This window comes from Thunnus maccoyii, chromosome 24, assembly GCF_910596095.1.
Source record: "Thunnus maccoyii chromosome 24, fThuMac1.1, whole genome shotgun sequence".
Classification (NCBI taxonomy): Eukaryota; Metazoa; Chordata; class Actinopteri; order Scombriformes; family Scombridae; genus Thunnus; species Thunnus maccoyii.
Window position 1 is genome coordinate 7,658,825 of NC_056556.1, and position 14,498 is coordinate 7,673,322.

The window sequence follows — 14,498 nt, forward strand, 5'->3', positions numbered from 1 at the left end:
AAGCAAACATCCAACACAAGTGCTGCACTGCACAGGGTATGTTTGTACTTTCAGCTTTCTCTTCAGATGCTGGAGCTCATTTTAAACCTTGAGATAGAGGCGTTAGAATAAATGATGGTAATTAAAAACTTTGTGTAAATTATGTAAGGCATATATAATAAGCAAATACGCTTCTAATAAGAGGTTTAATTGAAATATTTGTGTCATCATCAGAGGAAGACTACGTCGACCTCCAAGCATGAAAGGGCCATGTTTTGATGTCTGAGCAGGTACGACCCTTGACCCCCCACACCTGCTGCCTCGCTGTCAACCTAGGTGGTCCCCAGGTGGTGTGTGTGTGTGTGTGTGTAAATGTGTTTCTGATGTGTGAGCAGAACAAGTGAACAAGGGAGAAGTGACGGTGAGGTGGGAGAAGTGGTGCATGGAGGGGTGAGTGAATGTTCTGGGTGGTCTTAAGGAGCAGCAGACTGTTAGAAAAACACACTTTGGTTATTGAAGGCAAACCTGTGTGTAAAAGTGATAAATGGATTACTTGTCCGTTTTGTGCATGAACTGCTAATTGTTAATTATTTGGAAATGGTAAGTGTAAAGTGAATATTTGTTTGCCCAATCAGAGAGACAGCTGTCCAAACCAATGATGGGTGTGGACTTCATTAAAACTATATTTAAATAAATGCTGTACAGTGGTTGCCTTGTCTTAAGACTAATGTCTACAGGAAAACCTATTTTTAAAAATGTGTGAAGCATTATTCTCCACAGCCTTCTACAGGTCAGTGTACTAAAACATATGTTCTTTGAGCTTGACAGCTCATTCTTGACTTTGGAAAGAGTTGTCTGACAAAGTCCACTCAGCAGCATTTAGTCACATCTCACGGTCTTCATCAGTTGTCATGAGGACAACGACGCCCTTGTGATACGACCTGTCATCACCTGACCCGAAGCTCCATGACATTTGAGCCGTCTCCATTACAACCGAGGAAACTCTATTTGCTGATGAGGACCATGAGATGTGGTTGAAACCAACCGTGATTTAAGGTTATTTTGATGGGTTTTTTTTTTTCTTTGATTCAAAAGCAACTTGTCTACATCAGTGATTTATGTTCAATGGCAATGTTTGGGAATGAAGCAAAGTGACATTTTTGTTAAATTAGATTAGATAAAATCATATTATATTGCACGTTATTGCAGATTCCGCTTAAATTTCGTCTCGCACCAAAAGCAGCCTCTGTTTCACATGCATGACAAACTAATTTGTCACGTATGCCACAACATTATAAGCGAATAAGCACAAAAACTTTTTTTGCAGTAATGTGGATACAGTTTTGGCAAGAGCGTGCCTCCTTCATAGATTAAAAGACCAAACTAAAGCACATCATATGTACAGTATATGAATCTTCCGGTGCCCCTGTGATTCAGCTGTGTATAAATATATCAGTGCTGCATAACCATCAAAGTGTTTCTGCCTCTTTCTAAGTTTTTTGTGCCAGTTTGCTGACAACAGTTATCATGATGTCTTGTGTGGTAAAGCACACCTCCCTGCAGGTTAGACCTTAACAATGGACTGTATTACAAAACAGTTTGTTAATTAACTATCAGAAAAATCTTTCCTTAACTTCATCCAAGAGGTTTCAGTTGGGTATTGCTTGTTATTCAGTTGCTTAACACTGCATGAATAACTAATTAACAATTTCAAATAAGTGACCTGAATGTGTGACAGGTGCATCGGAGGGCAGCACAACTTGAATATAAATTCCACACAACTGTCTCACCTTGCTGCAAGTATATTTATTGATAAAGTTTCAGCCTATAAATCCAATCAGAGGACCACAATAATTAGGTGAACGGAAAACCCTTTAGAAAACATTCTCATCATGTAAAGAAACATATTTTCTCAAACTGTTGTGATGCTTATTCATATACCTGATGAAGCCTGTGTAGACCTAAACCTTGTCAATAAATATACCAGCAGTAAAGGAGACAGTGTGCACGAGTTTCCACCTTGTATTCAAGGAATAACGAGTGGAAAAACATTGATAGTAAATGTCATATTATATCATGTAAAAAATAAAAAATAAAACCAGATATGGATCCCTAAAACAAGTTTTACCACTGCAAAACACTTTGTAAGAGACACTCTTCTTGAAGGTTAAGTAGAAACAGAGGCTATGTAGGAATGTGAAGGATAACCAATAAAAGTCTGTCATGAAGTAAGTCCATCATTAAATCCTTAAAAAAATACAAGCAAGAGTGGTATTCCTCAGTTCTTCTGTTTGTGCAAATAACTACAATTGTTTCATTATGGTTTTCTTTAAAATGTTCTTGGAAACCTGGAGCTGATCCATGCAGGCACCAGGGGGAATCATTACCATCATGTGGTTTTATACACTGTTAATGAGTCCCACTTATCCACAGGAGGCACAAGTGTATCCTCGCACTGCTTCACCTCAGAAAAAAAGGAAAAGAAACATGCAAAGACCGAACCAGAAACACCAAACACAGGTGATGGTGTATTAGAAGGGGGACAAGGTCATTTTGCTGATTTCATGAGGCCACAGTTTGTTCTACTTTTACCTGTGTACATCTTTCAACATACAGACATGTCTCAAAAAGAGTGCACATTGCCACATCTTATCTCTTGGCCACAAGCCCTCTAGCAATGTGGCCTTTTGTCAGGCGCCTAGCAACACTTCCTGGTAACCATAAAGAATAGGAAGGATGCTCGGATGAGCTTGTATCCAGACGTTTAGCTTGTGAACTGACAGTATAGGGGAAAAAATATCATTTCTGCTGATTACTGCTACTGTAGGACTTCAGGAGGCAGTTTTAGGCTTTTAGCTGGATGACTTAAAGATTTACCATTTGGCAAGAAGAGCTCATTGCACTCTACTGTATTTTAATATCGAGGATGAATGAACAAAAGAGGGATGAAAGGGAAAGTAATTCTCCTGTGCTCCCCTTTGCACTCTCCTTCCTTTGTTTTCCATGTCTATCTCCAAATCCCCCTATACCCCAATTTTCTCTCCTTTTCCGCCTCGCTCTGCCACCCCCTCCACCCCCTCCACCCCTCACCCCTCTTTCCCTCTTTTCCCTCTTATCTAGGCTAATGCAGCAGCAGCAGCCATGCTAATTTTAACAGCAAATCCTCCGCCAAAGCTCTATACAGGCTCGATCTCCTACTGCTGGGCTTCTGCGTGTTTGTCAACTCGGCTTCTGCTAAAGACGCTGTGTTTGTAGTGTAAAAGAGAAAAAAGGAAATAAAAGAAAGGGAGACTGGGTGAAAGTGTGTGAGAGAAGAAAGGAAAAGAGAAATTGTGAGGCTGCCCGGGATTCCTCTAATGTTAATTTCCCCTGGACTTTTCTTGGAGTGACAATAAAAACCTTTAGTTCTTCTAAAATTAGACTCGAAAAACATGTGACTGGATTGTGGAGGAAGAGGGGGAGGAAGGGGCTTAAAGGGAGGGATGAAGAGGGGAAACAAACTAAAGCAGAAACAGCAGACACGTGTATAGCTGCATATGTACTGTATGCACGGTACAGTATAAATAGTCACACAAAACAAGGGAGATGGATGCACGTCTCCAGACTTAGACAGAGTGGATTTGAAGTTAAAGTCACCCTCCACTCAAAAATATGTTTTTCTTCTACTGTTTGAGCTTCACTGTGCAGAATGATGTATGTGTAGAGTTTGACACCAGAAGGCTGTTTTCACATTCATCTGCTGAAAGTGGAAAGTTTCTCTGTGCTCATTGAAAATCAGAGTTTAAGGGGCGGGCTTTTGAGCAGGATTTGTGACATCACAACTAGTTTGGAAGCTAATCCTGGTCCAATATTCGACTTACGTGAAGCCTCCGGTGCACAAACACTGAGAATGGACTTTACGGTGAAGTAGGGGACATCTTGTGTCCTGCAGTTAAACTTGTGAAATTAAATATATTTGCATAGAATCTGGAATTTTTAATGAGGGAGAAGGAGTGGATGCCATTTTAAGGATTTAAAAGTGGTACGTATACATTTTTTTGTGGAAAAACACATATCAGACACATATCATTGTTCCAGGCAGAGTCTTTTTATATGTCCTAATACATGTCTGAAGGGGATCTTTAAATAGTTTAAACTGATTAACATACATGTGTGTATGTCTTTCCTGTGGAAGAATCCTCTACTTACAAGTGAGGCATCTTTATGTATATGACAACCAATGACAGCAATTTTTTGGAGATAAACAGGCAAACTGGGTAGTTAAGAAACTGATTGTAGCACTTATATTACCAAAATATACTGTTGGAACATCTAAGAACTTGTATACATCTGAAATGGGACACAGGAACCACTGGTTTAATCTTTAACAAGGCGTTATATCTTATTAGCTTATCATACAATATGTCTTTTATGTAAAATCTGAAAAGTAAGCTGTCAGATAATTGTAGTGGAGTAAAAAGTTTAAGAGAGGAAGGTGACTAACTTCAAATCCATGCTGTCTAAGTCTGGAGATGTGCATCAATCTCCCTTGTTTGTGTGACTATTTATACTGTACTGTGCATACAGTACATATGCAACGACTCACGTGTCTGCTTTGCTTTGTTTTCCTTCTGAAATGTATTGGAGTACAAGTATAAAGCCGCATACAAATACTCAAGTAAGGTAAAAGTACCTCAAAATTGTACTTAAGTACATTACTTGAGTGAATATACTTAGGTACTTTCCACCACTGAGTATGAAAGGGGAGAGTAACTTTTATTTTTTATCCAGTTGCTCAGCAGTCTTTGCCTGCCTGCTGGCTCAGTGCCTGTTGTGTCTGACCCCAGCCCACTCTGAGCAGGAATCAGGAGAACATATTCATGGATGAATAGCTCTCTCTGTCAGTCCAGGAATTGAACCCGGCCACTGTCTGCTCACAAATCACTCAGTCTAATCTCCCATCTGCTCAGATTTTATAAAGTTCAACAAAAACGTCCCGACACTCACCTTTGCAGATGAGGCCCTCCTTGGTGATGGCCTGCTTGCATATATCACAACTCTTGGCCTTCTTGAATGGCTTTAGCTTGAAGGTGTGTGTGTGGACGCCCTCCAGCTCGTCGGGCTGTGGGAAGAAGGAAGGAAGGAAGAGAGATCACGGGAGAGTCAGTTGAATGTATGCCAGCAGGTCCACAGCCAATGGAAACACATTTGGTATTCAGCAATGATATATTCGTCTATGTCTGCACATGGCGTTTTGATCTCAGTCTTTGATGGCATTAAATTTCAGTTGACTGCTTCGATTATGTCTTTGTTATATGAACTGTTTTTCTTCTTCTTTTTTTTTTTTTCCTTTTTGGCCGAGACGTGTGAGGAAAACACCTTCCTTAAAGTGCTTTGTTATCATAACTGATAGGTTATAAAGTGATGTAAAAATACATTTTTTAGGATGAAAGACTGATTGTTTGAAGCTGTTTCCAGCTTCTTTTGTTGTTTTTATCTGTTTTATATCATTGTAAATTGAATATTTTTTAATTTTTGACTGTTGATCAAACAAAGCAAGCAATGTGAAGATGTAAACATGGACTCTGAAAGACTGTAGCTGTCATTCTGTAATATTTTCTGACATTTTATAGACTAAATGGATAATCCCGAGTTGCAACCACCCTCAATAACCCTCTAAAGCAAAGTTTCTGACCTAAGTTTCTACAAAAAGTGTCAATATAGCACACAAGGCGAAGTAATGACATAGTGAATTTTCAGTCTGTAAGCAAATGACATTAAAGCATTAAATATAGTTTTGTTGTAACGCTAAAGCAGGCTACAGATATCCGTTCACATCTTTCATAACTGACATTATTTTGTGTCACAATATTGCAAGCCTCTACATGCACACACACACCAACACACACACACACACACACTGACATAGTCCGCCCACCAGCAGAGGATGTTTTCACTTTGAAGTTCTCTAATTAAATGACTAATTAATGATGAGGAGGAGAGAAAGAGAGAGAGAGAGAGAGAGAGAGAAAAAGCCTCACAGCAGCCAACAACCTCAAAAACTCGAGGAATAATGTACGCTTGTGTATTTGTGTACGTGTGTCTATGTGTATGTGTGTGTGTGTGTGTGTGTGTGTGCTGTACTGTATACATGTGTGTCTTCAGGGTGCTGGAACATTTCTCAGAGCAGCCTGAGGGCACGGCAGCTCTAGAAACTGCACCAAAACCTGAGCAGAAGAGCTGTGAGGAAGAAATCCTGCAGACAATTTTCTGTCTTTTCTAAAAGCAAAAGAGGTTGAAACGCAGATGACGACGACGACGACGATGATGATGATGAAGAAGAAAGCGGCGTTGCTGTTGATTTGTGTGTGTGTTGCTGGCAGAACAAACAACAAAGAATCCCCAAAGACCTTTGCAAAATTAATTCCATGACTTATCTAATTTATTCCTGACATGTAGTGACATTTCCAACACTTTCAAAGCATCGCTGTGTTAAAATGTGATTTTCTTTCCAACCAGCTGAACATTACTCAGTGATTTGATTAGTCTAACCTGGAGAGAGCGGAGCCAAGAATACTGTAACTGGGTCACTAGTATTCCCTTTGAAGGTGCTTAAATCGACAAAGCAGCTGAACTTGATAAAAATGCCTGAAAATCTCATATAAATATAAAAAAAACTCATTGTTTTAGTCATTTCTGTAACAATTTTAAGTCTGATCGATGCATTTTCATTCCCACTTGCTTGGCATCATAGATTAGATTTGAGATTAGACAGGGTGGGGTTAGTTGGATACTATTCCAGGGGGTAAATTAATTTAAAAAAACTCTTCTCCTCTATTTTTTTTACTGACAGTCTCCTTCTTGTCGTTCAAAGTCAGACCAAGGAGAACAACATCTCTCTAAAACTCCTGTCCTCTCTCACCTCATCCTGAGCTCTCTTTTCCCTTCACTATCCCTCAGTCTGAACAAAATCCTCGGTGAGTCATAACGATGATGTCATTTCCTTTGTGTATTTGCGCAGCTGGGCCGAGCCTGGGTTTTGGCTTCGCAGGACTGTAAATCTCGGTGCTCTCGGTTGAAAACAGACACCTCGTTCCAACTGTCACCTTGAAGGAAGGAATGAATGGATCTCTCAAGGAACAATTAACAAGAGCTATCTGTGATGACTTTCAATTATGTGCTATTCCTGCAAGGTTTCAGAAGACTTCATTGCAGCTACGTTGATTTTTCGGACTGTCAACTTTGCCACCAATAAACTTTAAATCTCAGCAGAACAGTCTGACCCTGAAAGCCAAACTCCTGCAGCTTTCCTGTTGTACTAGCATTTGTAATTCAATAGGTTTCCTCTCTCTGAAGCGTGTTTTCTGTCCATATTCTGAGATAAATGGGTATCTACTGTGCTGGAATTGCAACACTGGACATTTTTAATCGTAATTCAGGAATGAATCAGGAGGGATAACAACCATTCAGCAGCAACATATCCAATAAATCATGACCATTACTGTGTCGAACATTCATGTTTGCACTTACATTGCATAGAAAGTTTGCAATCATCACAAAAAAACATCACATCTGTTAACTTCACTACCACTAATACTATTTCCTTCACTACCATTATTAATCTTATCATTAATACTGGTTCTACATCTGCATCTACAAAGGACTGAAGGTGTGATGTGGCTGTCTGTGGAAGGCCAGACTCAGAGTCTTGTAATCCTTAGCTTCGCTGTGTTTGAGCTCATTTTTTCCTTCCTTTCTGAAGCTCCCCAACCCTTTTTTTTTTTCTCTCCATATGCCGCAGTCAATTTGGCTCAAAGCTTTTATAAAATTGTATTTCTCAGCGTTTTCACTCCCCTATCTCCCTAAATCTTAATGGCTTTTGTCACACTGTGACACGCTCTCTATAAGCTCCGGAGAGGAATCATGGCTGACCTTGGCTGCACAGAGCCAGACACAGAATATTACAACAGGTAGCTTCAGACAAACAATATGACTGGACAAATACGCTACAGACACGCTGATAACTCCTGTATAAGACTTAATTGACAACAGCTTTTAATCAATAATTGTTCATTTAACAATTGATGAAATGAGTCCACTTTACAAAACACTCTCCTATCTATCTCATGAATGACTACGAGTTTGTTGATATATTGAATAGCAGCTCAGGTTTAAACGCACTCAGACCGCAGACGTTTCTCCAAAAGCACAGTTTCATTAAAGTGAGGGGATGTAATCTGAGCTGATCGATATCCATCACGGTTATTGGAGGATCGCTGAGATGGACAGATTAAACAGGACAAAGCGAGACAGTGCAGAAGGCAATCCGAAGGGAAAACAATATGGAAAATGATAAGAAATATACCATATAGATGTTAGTTTGCAGTGTTATGAGACTTTGCATACTGCTGTATCTGGTAAAAATGTTGGTGAGCCCAAATATGAGATACTGGCAGCTTCCCATTGGCTATAAAAACATTTTACCAGCTACCCTTCTATGAAAACCACCCATATTAGTATCCATGAATATTTTATTTTTTCTTTAGACAAGTGGAAACATCTGTTAGAGTTTGTAAATCTGTCATTTTGTAAATACTAATGGAGCCTGCTTTAGTCTGTCTTATTCAAGATATTGACTGATGTCTGGAGAAACAAAAAACACATAAAAAATTTAAGAAAAACAGCACAGAACAATTAGAAAAAGTAATTTCCAACTACTGAGAAAGAGTTTTAACTGCTTAAAGGAAAAATTTCAGACCAAAAAAATGAGACTAAACATGGCTACGGTGGACATCTTTTGCAGTGTGGACTGATCTGGGTTTATAAATAGTGGCTGAAGCACCTTGGTGCCACTCCGCAGCCCTGATGTTAAAGATGACCTGGCAGAAAGCCGCCGGCTAAACCAGTCACACGCAGCCAGCTGTGTCACAGGCAGGTGCCATGGTTACCTGGCTGCCACGGCAACTAGGGTCAACGTGTCCCGTCAAAGAATGATGGATGAGGCGGGACTTAAAAAAAAAGAGAGAGAGAGAGAAGAAAACATACGACCACAAGTTTGCACACAAACGTATAAACATGTCCTGGCTCACAGACTCACAGTGAGTGTCACCATGACAGGAGTGCAAATGCTTCTTGGATGTCTGCCATGTAGCATCTGGGATTCAACTTTTTTTTTTTTTTCAAGGAAAGAGGGAAAAGTGCCTCAGCAGCTAAAATGGCGAGTCATCAACAAAGAGAAAAAAGAGAGATCACAGTTACTCTGTGTGTTCTACAATGGAAATGACCCTTATAGTTTCTAATTTTTTAAAAAAAACTTTTTTTTTCCAGGGATTAAAAGATGTTACTAGAGCTCACAATTAGCCATGTAATCACAAAGCCAATTCACTAATGAATACCATCAGTCTCTTAACCATCCATGTCTGATTTTATCATCTGGTATGAAATAACTTGCCTCCTAAACAAAAAGTTCTTGTTTTTGCCAAGAAAAAAAAAGCATTCACGATAAAGTAATCTGCTCTTTTTTTCCCACAAATGTTTACTTTTTACAGTAATCATATAATATAACAGTAATCAATCAAAATGTTCATGTTCAAATGCTCTAAAAACTTACGGGAGATCACAGTTTTTCAAGAAAAATCCACTGCTGATGTTTTTCATGACAATGAAAGCTAGATCATGTGGATTGAATGTGAGCATATAGGGAAAAAGCTGAAATTTGCATTTCGTCAATACAATACGGTGAGGCAGAGCCCACGTAGAGTTCATCAAAGTACACCAAAGTAATGGCCATTTGTCACTAAGGGTGACACCAAAATCAAGAAAAAACAAGAATTTCCTGCATTATCATGAAGAAAACCAGACATCTGTCATGCTGAAATCATCATAGTTGCTCAGCCAAGATGTTTTTTAAATAATATCACTATTATTCTCAATAATGGAAACTTTGAGTCACTTTTGAGGGTGTGGGTCTTCAATAAAAGCTGTGTTTTTGACTCCTAAAAAAAGAAAAACTTTGGACATCTGTGCTGCACATCTAAAAGCAGCCATCAAAAAAGACAAGTCAACACAGAAAACTGAAAAAAAAAAAAAAAAAATACCCCACAAGCCTTGTCCTCTATGTCGTGTTAGGAGACTCCCAGGAGAGGCCGGAGAGAGAAAATGGAGAGCAGAGTTATGTAGAGAGACAAAAAGGGAAAGACAGCGAGAGACAGGAAGGAAAATGGATGTACAGTAGATGGAGGGGGAAAAAAATGGGGGGATAAAGGGATAGAGCGAGCAGTCTAAGAGCCAAGGATGGAAGACGAGGTGAGTAGGTGTTTTCTGCGAGTGTGTATGTGTCCAGGCTTATAGACAGCAGGTCCAGTAAATCAAGGCTCTGTGCTCCTCTCCCCCAGTTGCACTTAGCTAATGAAAAGCATCACTACGCTACCTCGACCACGACCCCACTTAGAGCCAAGATGTGGGAGCAGGGAGGGAGGGGGTGGGTGGTGGAGGGGAGAGTGAAAGAGAGGGAGGGAGGGAGGGAGGGGCGCTCTCAAAGGCACCGTGCTGTCCTTCTGCACAGAGCACAAATTAGTCCTGGCATGTATAAATGATAGCAAAACACAGGCTACATGTGCAGCATTCAGTCATACATGTACAACTAAGGACACGGTGAACATGAACATGAAAGACTCTTTTATTCCCATGGTGGCCAAATGATAGCAGTCAAAATAACCATCATTCAGATTCATAGAAGATTTTGAAAAGCTGCAAGTTGAAAGCTTTACATAATAGTTTTTACTGAATATATGTATATTAGCCACAGTAGCTAACTAGCAGCTAGCTAGCTTTTAAAACAAATTGTAGCAGTTGTTAAAAGGTAATATAAGTTGCTGTCTATTATCTTGGTGCTATAATTTGAGCCTCTGTAGCTAGCCAGTAGCTACTGAGCTAAGTTTGTAACTTAGCTAACTGCTAATTAAGAGATTGTAGTAGTCAATTTCCTTCTTTGAACCATTGTTCTGACCAAGATGGCTAATTTGAGCTCTAACTAAAGCTCTCATTTAGGCTAGCTAGTCTTTTTATACTACAGCTTGACAAAAATTAATAAAACCATTTTAAAATGCACTTTGGGGTACAGTTTTACCAACCCAAGAGCTATTAAAATGGTTTTGCAGTTAGCTTGAAATTTTCATCCAAAAAATATATAACTAGACCTTGGTAGTAGTTCATTGATTTGAAGCCCAACAACTGCTCACCATGTTTTTCTGCCCTTTTCTAGCCAAACTGTGTTTTTGTTTTTTATCAACAGATCTCTGCACATGACAAGACTGAAGTCAGCACAACTTTTCTATGGACTTAACCCTGCTCAGGTCGCCACAATTGAGCATATTTTATGTTTATTACTAGTCTTTCTAAAATGTATTCGACCCATAACAAAGCTAAATAAGCACCATAGCCACCTGGTCAAGAGAGGAGAGTCTAGATAAAAGGGTAAATGTTTGTAGTCTGGATGTACTGTTTATGCCAGGTGCATGTTGAGCTGCTACATCTGGGACTAAGGCCCAGACACTCACACACACACATCAACAGAAACCTTCCTATATCCAGCTTCAGTCCCATATGGCCAACACTCTCTAATGTAAAACTCCACATGTGGTTCCATTTTTAGCTCAACGAGAGGAAAGCCTTTCTGCTATGATTTGGAAGAACAGTTTAAAAACAAGCAGAGGGGTTCATGTCGGAATAAAGATGCACAGTATCATTTTGCATAACGATGTAATTTGACACAATCCCTTTAGTCCATTATTCACTCAGTCAGAGTGTGCCCTAATGTGCAATAACCGTCTCCGAGGAACAATGCTGAAATATATACAACCCTCTGGAGATTAGAGTTGGAAATTGAAAACATTTTTGAGCTGAATTTTCATGCTTTTCTGCATTATCTTCTGCAGAAGGATTAAATGTTCTCTTGGGTGCAAATATTTATCAGTCTCTTTTCAAAAAAAACTTCTGAAAACTTTTTGGAGGCTGCGGTAAAAACTTGTAAAGGCTTTTTTTTAAGATACATAATGTGTGAAAGAAAGCGAGTGGGTGACTGAAGAAGGTGAACAGTTTTCGGGTGTCTACAAGCCTACAACCTGGCTGATGGATGAGGTTAACAGAGGGAGCGAATGAGTCACCCACACGTACAAAAAAAAAAAAAAAAGAAAAGACAAAGAGCGCCAAAACCAGCCACAACACTGGATGACATGACTCAGTGAAGTCGAGCATGACCAACAGGCCCCACAGAAACTAACATGCCAGAGAGAGAGAGAGAGAGAGAGAGAGAGAGAGAGAGAAGTCCCGCACCCCCTGAGATGAAAAAGCAGAGCCACACCTGCTTTCAATTTCCACCAAATTGAAATTCTGTCATGAACAATGGGCGCCTTTGTGAGACAGAGAGCGAGAGAAAACGAGAAACACTAAAAGAAGGGGAAACGAGAACCAGGACGATGTCTGTAATATTTGTACACGTGCGTGCCAGCATTTATGTGTTTGATTCACTTTCTTATTCTAGCAGTAAAACACGCAATGTCACAGGATCTTTTGTTCATTTTGAAGATTTTGAACACATTATCTTTGATTTTGTACTCTCCATGACGATTAAACTCAACTACATTTGTAAAATCGATGCCCTTTTAATGAAAGTTTGCATCACCCCACTGTAAACTCTCACTGGCAGCCACTCTTGAACTCTCTCTGAATCTGTCATCGCCACATACAGACGGCATATCGAATGGCTGAAATTAGCAGGATAGCTAAAACCGGTCTGCAAGTTGTTTTTAGATGAAACCGCGCTGCCAAATCATGTTTCCTTCACCAGCTTTACTCTGAACAAAAAGCAGGAGTTCCTAAAATCCTTCACGCCAAGAACCCTTAAATAAACACTTTGCACCATACAGTAAATCCCAGGTTGATTGATGTGTTGTCCCATGCGCCTGCCTTTAAGAACATTTTACAGTCGATGGGAAAATAACAGTGGGGAGAGTGAAATCTCTTATCAGGATAGTCATTATTCTAGTTATAACACCCGAGGGGCTTTCTTCACTGTGATTATGAGTACAACAGTGATTGGCAGCGCAGAAGTACCCATAAAGCATGCCGCGCAGGATGTTATGTCTGTATGCATAAGCATGATTTGGAACTCTTTCTTTAAAATAGTAGAGTGTAAAAATACAACCGGTGAAAAACAACAAAGGTTAGTTGGCGTAGCGACTGAAAGCAGCGTGTTACGCTATGTTTATGGGGAATTATCGACACAGTTATGGGATTGCCGAGGAATTCCTAGAAGGATCACAGAAAAAGGGGGGACTGCATTAAAGTAAAGAAGCCAAAAAAAAATGTGGCGCATCAATCAGAATCCTTACAGTTTTAAGACATCAATACAACACGTTCCTTTCCCTTTCCGCAGCCATACATCATGGGAGTATGGATCAGTGTACAAGAACATAGATATGAGCTCAGGATGTTTTATTTATGGCGGTGAATACAGCCGATCCCTGTGGACCAACTCTGTGGGCCGGTTGCCAGATTGTAGCAGATCCCTCCTCCGAGCATCAGCCAGCAAGCTGAGAAGCACTGTGTATGTGTGTGTGTGCGTGTGTGTGTGTGTGTGTGTAGTCCTCATGGGGACTAAAGCCTGGTCCTAATGAGGCAAAGCGTCATTTCTGAGGTCCTTGTTAAGGTTAAGGTTTGGATTAAGCTGTCCACAATGAATGGAAGCCAATGCAATGTCCTAACAAGGATAGCTGTGCAAACTTGTGTGTGTGTGTGTGTGTGTGTGTGTGTGTGTGTCTATATGACTAGTTCACTGCTTATGTTTGTGTGATGGCATATGGATGCCTCAAATCAACGTATGCGCACGTAAATGAGTGTGTTCAGTGCGATATGATCAATACCAGGTGCAGACAGAGAGACACAAAGATCAATGAGCTGTGATCATGAAGTCTAGGCCGCTTATGATCATTAGTCAGCTGCTAATGAACTCAGAATGCCATGTTCGCTAATGAGCTCTCCTATTTTTCAGTCCATCTCGGGAAAAAAAAAAAAAACGTACAGCAAGTACAGGACAAGAAAACAACTAAGCTTTGAAATGTAGATTGTAAGCAGATCTGTGTTACCTTGTGTTACATGTTAATACACACATCACAACTTTATGTTTGCGCATGCATATATTTTACTGCTGTGTCTGTATTATTCCTTACAGCATCTTTCTCATCCTGCTAATTTGCACATCGTCATGCAGTAAGATATTGCAGCAGTGGTGCTGAACAATGGATCCAAAGGTTACCAGCCTTTTTACATTGTAACTGGATAAGTTTCTTATTCATTTATTTATTTCACAACTGCTCAGATTTATCTTGGGGGGATATTGGCCCACAGGCTGGGAACCACTGTATTATTGATTAGCTGATGGATAGAAAATTCATCAACAAGTTACCTCTCAAGCATAAATGCCACAGATTTGTGTGTTTTAGCTTTTCAAATGTGCTTCCTTTAATATTGTATCATTATAA

At 39.8% G+C, this 14,498-nt stretch overlaps 1 protein-coding gene across 2 annotated transcripts in view; it reads right to left on the bottom strand.

The window, feature by feature from the left end:
• Positions 1-14,498, bottom strand: part of tns1a (tensin 1a) — a 104,540-nt gene that overhangs the window by 71,816 nt on the left and 18,226 nt on the right. For both annotated transcript variants that reach the window (XM_042404920.1, XM_042404918.1), the window contains exon 2: positions 4,966-5,080. In XM_042404920.1, coding sequence (XP_042260854.1) covers positions 4,966-5,080 — 115 coding nt within the window. The remainder of the gene's footprint in view (positions 1-4,965; positions 5,081-14,498) is intronic.